General features: G+C 41.7%; 2 protein-coding genes across 10 annotated transcripts in view; one reads left to right on the plus strand and one right to left on the minus strand.

Moving 5' to 3' along the window:
* LOC108238995 (zinc finger protein OZF-like) overlaps positions 1-1,844 on the minus strand; it is a 7,588-nt gene extending 5,744 nt beyond the window's left edge. Inside the window, exons 1-3 of one of the 5 annotated variants that reach the window (XM_025007087.2) lie at positions 1,699-1,844; positions 867-940; positions 14-701 (exon numbers count right to left, since the gene is read on the minus strand). In XM_025007087.2, coding sequence (XP_024862855.1) covers positions 14-678 — 665 coding nt within the window. In that variant the 5' untranslated portion in view covers positions 679-701; positions 867-940; positions 1,699-1,844. Of the gene's footprint in view, positions 1-13; positions 941-1,677 lie in introns of all 5 variants that reach the window. The other 4 variants (XM_025007083.2, XM_037975829.1, XM_025007078.2 and 1 more) reach the window with 4 other exon arrangements.
* Positions 1,845-2,159: 315 nt separating this feature from the next.
* LOC108239868 (procathepsin L-like) lies at positions 2,160-7,513 on the plus strand. Of its 5 annotated transcripts, none has more exons than XM_025007101.2 (10): positions 2,160-2,339; positions 2,628-2,671; positions 2,851-3,022; positions 3,559-3,679; positions 3,757-3,879; positions 5,214-5,366; positions 5,472-5,696; positions 5,812-5,977; positions 6,162-6,267; positions 6,363-7,513. In XM_025007101.2, the coding sequence occupies exons 4-10, from the start codon at positions 3,560-3,562 to the stop codon at positions 6,460-6,462; spliced, it is 993 nt and encodes a 330-aa protein (XP_024862869.1). In that variant the 5' UTR covers positions 2,160-2,339; positions 2,628-2,671; positions 2,851-3,022; position 3,559; the 3' UTR covers positions 6,463-7,513. The 5 variants fall into 5 exon arrangements, with proteins under 5 accessions (XP_024862869.1, XP_024862876.1, XP_017278361.1 ...); XM_025007108.2 differs by having other exon boundaries at positions 2,160-2,324; XM_017422872.3 differs by lacking the exon at positions 2,628-2,671.
* The last annotated feature ends 3,197 nt before the right edge of the window (positions 7,514-10,710 follow it).

Raw genomic sequence — 10,710 nt, forward strand, 5'->3', positions numbered from 1 at the left:
CTTTTGGCCAAATCTTTGTCCACAAACATCACAAGGAAACGGTTTGTCTCCCGTGTGGACTCTCATGTGCGTCTTTAAATGAGATTTTTGGCTAAACGTTTTTCCACAAACGTCACATTGAAATGGTTTTGGTTCGGTGAGGACATTTTTGCGTGACTCTACATTTTTCTTATTAATCATTACACCTGACTCAGGAGCCCTGCTCTCCTTCCACTCTTTGTTAGTGTCTCCAGTTCCTGGCCCACAGTCTGACAGGTCAGGATTGTCCACATCTTCGTCATCTTCATAATCCTCACTGAGTTCTGTCTCTGACGAGCTGGAATCCTCTTTGGGAGTATTTACTTCTGAGTTCCTGGCAGTTTCTGCTCCTCCACAGTCCTCTTCATCAGCTGCTGCTTCCATCTGATCATCTGGGCTGCAGGTTGGAAGATCTCTGTCCTCCACTTGGTGCCGATGAAGCTGTGAGAACAGAGGCTTCTCTTCATCATCCTCGCTCTTCAAAGGAACTGCAGTGACTGAAAACCTGCTGACATCAGTCTCCTCCTTCATGTTGAGTCGGTCCCCCTCCAGACTGGTCCAAGGTTCCTCCTCTTCCACTTTGACATTGAGGAGCCCTGAGTCCAGCTGGTCCACACCAGGCCTCCATTCTTCAGGAGCTTCTTCTTTAATCAGCACCATCTGTTGGACTTGGCCAGGGACCGCTGAAACACATTAAGGACAACGTTACCTTTGCCGTCTTCACTTCGTCTTAGAGGAACTTTGAGGCTTCTCAGGCCTCGACAGGACCACAACAAGGAGACAGGTTAGAGCCCAGAGACTGTTGAGGGTCAGAGGTCAGCGTTTCATAACAACTAGGACATTCAGACCTTGGGGTTCGTGCAGAAAGGTTTTATCTCATTCTGTCCAAAGATTCTTTCACTCGCAACTGAGTCCAGTTCTCCTGTAAGATGAAAGGGATAAAGTTCGTTAAAACACTTGAATAATTTTCTACTTCAAAAAATGAACACATCAAAATGTCCCACAATCATTTTTCATATTTCAAAACCTTAGTAATGAAATAAACATCTCATCTCAGTGATGAATCATGATTTTTTTTTTACAAGCCTTAGTAAAGCATGTAAACAACCTGTGAATAACTGATGAGATGGTCAGGAAGGGTACACGTGTCCAAACAATCAGGATTCAATGAACTTCAGAGAGATTAGATTAGATTTAGATTACCATCTCACCAATCATTAGTTTTATATGTTTATGTCTTAAGTATAAGTTCAGATCAATTTCATTAATAAAAACACAATGTTTTAATAGATAATCATTACTAAAATCACTTATTCGGACCTTGTTTGTTTCATGGTAAATAAATGTGGGATCAATCTTTTAACAACTTGTCACACATGTTGTTACTTGTGTACTTCTGGCTCCAAAAGTGACAACAGCTAAATGCTGAAATAAAAATTATATCAGGTAACAAAACAAATGTGTCAAATACTTGGGCCTGTAGACTTTAAATAATGTGTGGTATTTGGGGTTTTCAGCGGTTTTAAAGAGTAAAGCAGAAACATTAAACGTTCAAAGAGCCACTCACTGTCATCAGTTTGTTAGCATGCTAAGCTACAAACATAAACAAGTTCTGGTTAAGAAGTTAAATCCGTCAGCTGGCTGGAAACTGGAACTAACCTGTGGCTAACATCATCACACCTGATGGGAAGAATGAAAAACGTCCAAACCAACAATTTACTGATTGTTGGGGCTGAAAACGTCCTCGGAGATGGTACTCTGTCGCCCTTGTTCCAAACAAAATAGCTCCTGTTCGGATTCTCCCTTTCGGGTCAAAACACCGGAAGTAGTCCTGTTCACTCACCGGAAGTACACAAATAAAAGCATGAATTACGTTTTTTAATAAAGCCAATTCAATTTCTTGGCGTACGGACATTAATCATCCACAAAGAACAAATCTGAAGCTTTTTGTCTTTTTACAGCATCTTCAGCGATGTATTAAGGATGAAATAGAATAGATTTACAAAAAGACTGAATCATGATAATGTAAAAATAAAATTGGTCTTTCAGTGTCTTAAAAAGTACATTAATTACTGTCATTCATTTGGTGAAGTTGTTTTAATGGAAGAGCTCAGAAAAGCTAATGAATAAGTACGTTTGGGTGTCCTTCTGTTGCACAGATCACCAAAATAAAAGCTTGTGCTGAGTCAGAAACTTACCATCTGGTGCCATCCCTCAGGGAACCTGCATTCATCAGCACATTTCTTCTCCCAAACACGGATTCAGGAAGCAGGGGGGAAGGATCAGAGGTGAACACCAGAAACAGTGTGAGCCAAATCAAAGTTCGTCATCATGTCATTATTTCATAACGTGTCTCATCATAGCAGCTTCCTGTTGGCGGTGACTGCTGTGACGCGTCTGGGCTTTCGTTATGTGGCGTACAGTAAACTAAAAAAGCAGAAGGAAGGGATGTACCAAAAAAACCCACTGACCACTGTGATCACAGCACTCACTGAGACAGAATTTAAACCTTTAATCCCCTCAAAATTAAAGAGAAAGCTAAAATTAAATCGCCACCAGTAATAGTAAAGTTTTGTTTTCATCATATTTCTTCCATTTCTTTTTCTCAGCTCAACCCTGTTTTGTCAAAAATGAGACAGTGTACCACTAAAATGTAAGAAAAAATAACAGTTCAAACATTTATTTTTGCTTTAATTTGTTAAATTCTATTGATAGATGTCTTCATCTTTGGGAATTTCCACCACAACCAAATTAATTCACATGTATTTAAAGTTTCCCACTCATGCTAATCTTATTGGAAGTTTTTTTTTTTTTTTTTTTGTCGTGCTGCAGCTGCCAGGAGATTAGACTCACGTGATGAGTTTCGGAGCCGGTGCGCAGGAGAAACAGGTTTCCAAAGAGTCGAACTTCCTCTTTTCAGTGTGAACTCACGCCAAAAACAAACAACAGCAGCTCCTCTCCTTCCTGGGGTTGTTTTAAACCTGCTGGTCGTTTCTGCATCCAGGTGAGTAACGCGCCGGTGTTTTGGGGTCGATGACTTTAACGTGGTTCTCCGAGCAGAGATCAGCTGAACTCTGTAAGGAGGCTGCGTGCGGACGAACACACACGGCTCAACAGAGAGATGACTTCTCTCTGTTGAGCCACGTAAATATTCAGTTTGTCTCTTTGACAGGAAAGCTTCTCCAGCCCCACATTGTGTGCTATTCACTCTTATGATATTAGGTTTTGAATTATTTCCCACGGATGAAGGATTATTCATGTGTTTATGTCAGTTCTGATTCTAAATTAACCGTATAGTTCACAAATATTCCCAGCTGAGCCGTGCCTGTTGAGACTCCGTGAAAACTTGTTCGGTCAAATTAAACAGGGGGGAAACAGTCTCATCCAGTGATTTTGTCCATAAATCTACCTAAAACTCAACAACATTCAGTCTGTTTTCATACAAACTCAAACAGCAGCCTCAACTGCAAGGCCTGAGAGTCGAATTTATTTAAACTCTGAGCCACATCTGCTCCAAAGAAGCTCGGTTTTTCTTGACAGGATGCATATTTTCTGCGCTGCGTTTCCATTTGCTCTCCTGATTCCCGTCTGCTGTTCGGCCGCCACGAGCCAAATGTGGGAGGAATGGAAAACCCAACACAACCGAGGCTACAGCAATCAGGTACGGCTTTATTAGAAACACCTGTCCCTGCTGCCACGTGCACGCTCCTTTGCTCATTTTTTTTTGCTGGCTTTCAGACTGAGGCGGCGCTCAGGAGGGCGATCTGGGAGAAGAACCTGCTGCTGGTGTTGACCCACAACCAGGAGGCGTCAGCGGGGAAACACAGCTTCGTCATGGGCCTGAACCACCTGGCTGACATGGTAGGACTCCTAATGATGGGTGTTTCAACAGGTTATCACGATTGAATTTACTAATATTCTGTTTTAGTCAGAGACATCGCTTTGTTCAGCTCTGAACGTCAGATTAAGACATAACAGCGTGATAAACGTCGCTGACCACTCTCCACCTTGTGATCTTAATTTAAACCCTAATCTCCCTCCATACAGTCTTATTTATTTAATCCAGCCTGGACAGCCAGGGCTCTTAAACCACGCCTCAGTCTGATGATCTGATGAATATCTGGTAATAAAACTACCACTTTGTAGAAGTATTCGTGGGTGCTAACACTAAAATATTTGGCATTTTAACTGTACAGCTTTTCTCTAAGGATGTTGGATGATGGCAATTTAGTTGTTTTTCTGTTTATTTTAAATCAAGATTTTATCTACAACACCTGAAATTAACAATTTTATCAAATAATTGCAGAGACTTGAACTCAAAGTGACTTTTTAGGTGCAATAAATGAAAAAAAAGACATGAAGAGATGCATTAATACAGATGAGAGGGAAAACTTACATGTTGTATTCTGGTTCTCGCACAAGTAGGAACATTAAAAAAAAGTGTTTGGTGAAGAAGCAATGAATAAAATGGAAGTGGGGGGGATTTTAAAAGGGGCCGGTGTTTATCTTGTTGATGAAGCCCGAGCAGAGAACCCTGGATGGGCGTGACGCGTTGGCTCTCGGCAGGAATCTGGCAGAAGCGTTTTTTGGAACGACCACAAGGCTCTGGCTCGCTGACAGAGGACGCTTCCTGGAAACCAGCGTCTCTGTTCAGGAATACGAGCCCGCGGCTCTTTGCTTGACAACGGGAAGGTTTTACTGCAAACCATTTACACAGGGAGAAGGCACAAATCCAACAAAATCGATAGATTTCACTTAGGAACTGGTGCTACGAAGGGTTTTTTATCTAAACCTGACCGAAACGGCAGCAAGAACGAAATGTTAGTCATGTCGGCAAGACAGTGAGGCGCTTTTTAATCTGTGAAAGCTGGAGATAATTTTATAGTATTGATTTTATTTGAGGTAGCAGCAGTAAAGTAAAATAAGAAGATGGGTTAATTCTTCATTGTCCCATTTAATGAAGCCAGAAGCCCATTTTAAACAAACAAAAAGCTGTACCTAGTTCCTATTAAAGAGAAAATAACTCAAGTAAGCTACCTTTTTACCCTCTTCTGATTGGTCATAACAGTCCTCATGTCTTTTCAAACATCATTCTGTTGTTTCCTGTCTTCTCTGAAGGGTTGTTTAAACTCCTCTGTCATCCCTCGGAGGCTTTTAAATGCTTTAGCGTTTGTGCTTCGTCTTTCTGCTCTCAGACGGCCGAGGAGATCAATGAGAGGTTAAACGGTTTGAAGCTGGAGGAGCCTCTTCGTTTCAGGAATGGCACTTTCAACGACGCGGCCAGCCTGTCGATACCAGAGAGTGTGGACTGGAGGGAGCGCGGCCTGGTTGGGCCCGTCAGGAATCAGGTGAGAAATCGGCTACAATAAAAAAAAAAGGAAAAAGGAGGACAGTCTAATGAAGACGGCTCAGTGTGAGAGTGTGTGTGTTTGTGTGTGTGTGTGTGTGTGTAGGGGTCGTGTGGCTCCTGCTGGGCCTTCAGCTCTCTGGGAGCTCTCGAGGGGCAGATGAAGAAGAAGACGGGCGTCCTCATCACGCTGAGCCCACAGAACCTGGTGGACTGCAGCATCCCGGACAGAAACTTTGGCTGCAACGGAGGCTTCATCACCAAATCCTACAGCTACATCATCCGGAACAGAGGCGTCGACTCGGAGAGCTTTTACCCCTACGAACACCAGGTCGCCCTGAGAACCCAAACACGCCACTTTGGTTCTGTACAGAACGGCCGAGCATCGCGTTCAGGATGTTTTTGTGGACTATAACGGCTCTCTTGTCTGTATTTTCTCTTTGCAGAATGGGAAATGTCGGTATTCCGATAAAGGGAAGGCTGCTTATTGCTCCGACTTGCACATCCTTCCACAGGGAGACGAGGCGGCCCTGCAGGCTGCGGTGGCGTCGGTCGGACCCATCGCCGTGGCCGTGAACGCCATGTTGTCTTCTTTCCAGTTGTACAAAGGAGGTGAGTCGAACGGCTCTGAAACAGCAAACGTTTTAGCAGCACCCTGAAAAGAAGATACAAACCTTATTTGTTGGGCTTTAAACCCAAACAATTTGATTTGATATTTTAGTTTTGAGCTGTATTATTGTTGCTGCTGTTGTCCTGAAAGCATCGCCTCAGTGAAAGTTTCAATGAAACCGTGCAGGTTTATACAACGTGCCCGACTGCAACCCTGTCCTGATCAATCACGCCGTCCTGGTGGTGGGCTACGGCACAGACGGAGGACAGGACTACTGGCTCGTGAAGAACAGGTGAAGTTGGCTCTGTTGTCTGAAAAGCGAAGTCGTTCGCGTCTAAATCCTGTCAGTTTCTGATGAAATGTGGTTTTTGTTTGCTGCGGTTTCAGCTGGGGAACTGATTGGGGGGAAGGAGGCTTCATTCGGATGGCGAGGAACAAGAAAAATCTCTGCGGCATCGCCACATTAGGAGTGTACCCCATTCTCTGAGGTTCACTCACATGTAGTTTAGTTGTTGTTTTAAAACTTCTTAGTTGTTTTTTAAGCAAATTGCACAGAACCTGCAAGATGTACCTAAAAAAAAAAAGCTTTTTTTTTTAATCTAATAAACATCTATAAATCTGGAAAAGCAGAGCCTGAAACATCTGAGTGGAAACCTGTGGTCCAGTGGTCTCCAACCCTGGTCCTGGAGGTCCACCATCCTGCATGTTTTACTTGTTCCTCTGCTCCAACACACCTGATCGGAATCAATGGGTGATTAACAGGCTTCTGTAAAACATGAAAAGGTGATTTAACCACTGAATCAGGTGTGTTGGAGCAGAGAAACAAGTAACACATGCAGGATGGTGGCCCTCCAGGACCAGGGTTGGCCACCCCTGCTGTGGTCTAATACAAATCTCTTTACACCCAGAGTTCCCTGCTGACACTTAGACCCTGCTCATACCTGCTGGTAGAATCCGTCCTCAGCTATCGGACTGCATCTGGATAGCTGCAGGAGAGTTACCCGGATGTCTCGGGACGGATTGTTGTTCAGGCTCCCTCCAAAGGCGGTCTGAATAAAAACCTTCCCTGTGCACGTGGACACCATCCATACCTGTATTAGGCTCTATCCAGTCACAATCTGATGGTTAAGGACGGATTTCCACACCTACTTCCTGGCCTTTACTTTACAGTTGCGTAGAAGCGAGGTTAAAATATCCCACTTGGGCATGAGACACCATGCTTTTATAGTTTGTTTTAAACTTTGTCAACTCTTCAAAATGTCCAGACAAGTAAACTGCTCAAGACCACCAAAAGAAAAAAAAAGTCTTGTTCCTTGAAAAGACCTTTCCATTTGTAAAATATGCTGATTCTCTATTTCTATTACAAATTTTAGCACAATTTTTGTACTTTTTTTAAACTGTCTTCCTCTGTTAAGCTCTAACAGAGTTTGTCTTTTTTGTATCAGTATTAATGTAAAAACTGATTAAACTTTTATTTAAGTGTTGTTTTTTGAACAGTAATTGCTGCTGAATGAATAAAATCTACCTTAAACATACAATTTACAGGTCTCTACATCGTTCTCTTTGCCTTGGGAAGAGATAAAAACCAATCAGGTAGGTCGTCTTTTTTTTTAAGTTGTGTAAAACCTAAAAAAGGAAGAAAAGTGTAACTAATGAGGATAAACTCAGGCTCTCCTGGAGGACAGGTTGAAGTTCACAGCTTGTTTTTGCTGCCATCAAGTGGACAAACAGAGGACTGACAACAAACCTGTTAGCTGTGCTTTCATTCCAGGTCAGATGTTGATTTTATCTCTTCTGTGTTAAGATATTCAGAGGAATTACTTTATTTGAATCAGATCAATATTCCTCTAAATACCAGGCACATTTTAACAGTTTATTATTTTACTGCTTTTAAAGCAAATGAACATCAGATGAAAACAGCTCTGAGGTTGTTTAACACCTTTGTTTTTTCATTTAGTGTTTGTTTAAATGACTTTACAGATCCTAAATGTCATATTCTCTCTAGGTAACAATTTCTTTTTAAAGATTTTAATCAGTTTATTGGATGAGTTCATATCAGTCAGCTGATGTGGTTTGATTTAGGATCTTTGAATAAGATACAGGGCTGCTCTTAAAGGATGGGATAAGAGAATTATTTAATATTTCCAGCCCAAAATCTTGATCTTTTACATCTGTGTATTCTGTAAACGGTGGATTAAAATGGCTTTAAATATTAAAGGTGCTGTGGTTAAGGTTGCGAAGGTGGGTGTAGATTATTATAGGAAAAAACCTTGAAATGATAAATGTCCATAATCTGGAAGCCTACCTGGCCTCACACACCTGCAGGCCGGCAGTGAGCCGCTCGGAGGACCTGGTGAGTGTTTGGAAAAAGAATTAACGTTTTGCTGGGTTTAGTAAACGGGTACATCCAGGGGTGGAAATTAGCACCCGCCACCGGCCAAATGCGGGTAAATATTTGAAGTGGCGGGTGAATTGGATCAACACACACGTCACTGTGGCGGGTTGGCAATTTGAACAGAAAAGGTGTTATTTGTCCTCCTGACATATAGGGGGCAGCAATGTGCTCGAGTTGCTGCTGTTACGTCGAGCCCCGTTCCCCCATCAGAGACGGTTCCCCCTGCGTCTCCGTAAATAATGACATATCTATTAACAGAANAAAAAACAAAAAAACATAATTCTTTTAAAAATAAAATGTGCTAATAATATCATAATACAGAGGAATAAACACAGGTAAGGAGTTGTTGGTAAATTTTTTTTGTCCTGTGTTTTAGAGGGGGAACAGATTATTTCAGACGGCTGAAATATTTGGTTCCCCCTTGTAACTTTTGCAAAAAAAGAACAAATGTCTCCAAATTCACAGGACTTGTTGTCCATGATGAGAGGAATAAACACAGTTAAGGACTTTTTGGTAAATTATTTTTGTCCCATGTTTTGGAGGGGGGACCGATTATTTCAGACTGCTGAAATATTTGGTTCTTCCTGGTAACTTTTGCTATTTGCAGTTGCACCACAACTGCTTCCACCCACCTCGATCATCATCATCATATGAAATGACTTTTCGTCACAACATAAAACAGTGGCTGGTAAAATATTTGAGTGGCTGGTCAAATATTTGGCTGGTGGACAAAATTTTTAATTTCCACCCCTGGGTACATTGCTGCACTGTTGTTTATAATGAAGACGCCGCGCCTCAGATGGTTAAACCTTAAATATGAGTCGATTTTAGTCGTTTTACGCCTGGAATATGAAGTGTAATGGGTGCTGATTGAGTCGTAGCTCAAAAAATAGCACACCAGAGACAGTTTGCTTCTTTTTCTTTGTGTGTGTGTGTGTGTGTACCAGCCTGATTGGAGAGACAGTCAGCATCTTGCCAGCATCAGCCTGATGTGATGGTTTTTGCCAATGTTGAACAAGCAGGACGATCCATCTTAGGCTGCCAGAGGATAATGGATCACCTGCTGTTGTCCTGGATGAAATCATGAAATAACACTTTCACAAAAACACTTCTAGCAGCAACTCTGAGTGGTTTCTGAATGGGCCGAGGCGGCATGGTCGAGGGTTGAAGCCAACCCACTGTTGACCAGAGTCTGTGCCGCCAGGCGAGGAAGCAACAGGGCGAGAGATTTCAGAGCCTAAACAACGATAAACTGATTCATCAGACGGCAGAGAGAATCCAGACCGGAGCTGGATGTAACGCCTCTGGTGTGGCAGCAGCGATTGTGGGGAGATTCTGCCCAGAGAGGAGCTGAGGTGGTCTCACACACACACACACACACACTATCATTTATTGTGTGTAAATCAGGAGTCCAGCAGCAATCTGGGTAGCTGTTCAAAAAAAGAAATAAAATACATAGAAAACGTGCTGTTTTATTTTTGTGCAATGCAATCCATGACATTGTTTCCTTTTTGTTTTCTCCAAGTTTTATTTCCATTACAGTTTATAATTGTCGTCATAGACCTGGATAAGTGGCACGAACGTGCGAACCCCAGCATGATGAACAACTCTCACAGAAAATACATACAGCACCTTTTCAGCAACACTAAAATACTCTCAATATCCAGAATAATAAATACTAAATTTAACAAGATTTTTCAGTCTTCATTTACAAAACACAAAGACAACACACAATAGATTCTTTTTTTTTTTTTTTTTGATCATACAGAAATTTTTTTTTTTTGATTTGTTTACCTTTTGATCCTTTTTTTTGTTTTTTGGGTTTTGGGTTTTTTTGCACAAATTCCATACTTTCACATACAAACATTTACAGTTTCCACAAACGGTACACTGAATCTTGAAGTGAACTTACATTTAGAGGAGAACTTTTCTTCAGTTAATAAACAGATCAGTCAAACTAAAAAAAAAAAAAAAAAAAAAAAAAACACAAATGGAAAATCCTTTCTGTCCCAGCTTCAGTGGAGGATTCCTGCAGATGGATGATTCCTGGGATGCGCTGGTCAGCGGTTTTCTTTTCTTTTTATTTTTTTAAGGGTTTGTTCTGAATTTATCTGTATGTCAGGAGCTGATTCGACAGAAATCATGCCATGAAAAACACCTTTAACAGATCGTCGTCATATAAAGGGAAGTCCTTGATGCGCTGCTTTGACCATTCCCATATCAGATAAAACTCCAGCCTGCAATCCTTTTGATATTTTATACAGCTGTTCCTACACATATTAACAGGAAATAATAAGAGTTTACAATTTAGGAGCTTTGATTCAATGGAGGGCACTCTTT

This window comes from Kryptolebias marmoratus, linkage group LG5 (assembly GCF_001649575.2).
Source record: "Kryptolebias marmoratus isolate JLee-2015 linkage group LG5, ASM164957v2, whole genome shotgun sequence".
Classification (NCBI taxonomy): Eukaryota; Metazoa; Chordata; class Actinopteri; order Cyprinodontiformes; family Rivulidae; genus Kryptolebias; species Kryptolebias marmoratus.

Bases quoted from the DNA above. Each gene is read 5' to 3' on its own strand.
- LOC108239868 (XM_025007101.2), top strand. From the start codon at position 3,560: ATGCATATTTTCTGCGCTGCGTTTCCATTTGCTCTCCTGATTCCCGTC. The intron at 5,367-5,471 runs GTGAGAAATCGG...GTGTGTGTGTAG, and splicing joins TTGGGCCCGTCAGGAATCAG to GGGTCGTGTGGCTCCTGCTG. The intron at 5,978-6,161 runs GTGAGTCGAACG...GAAACCGTGCAG, and splicing joins TTTCCAGTTGTACAAAGGAG to GTTTATACAACGTGCCCGAC.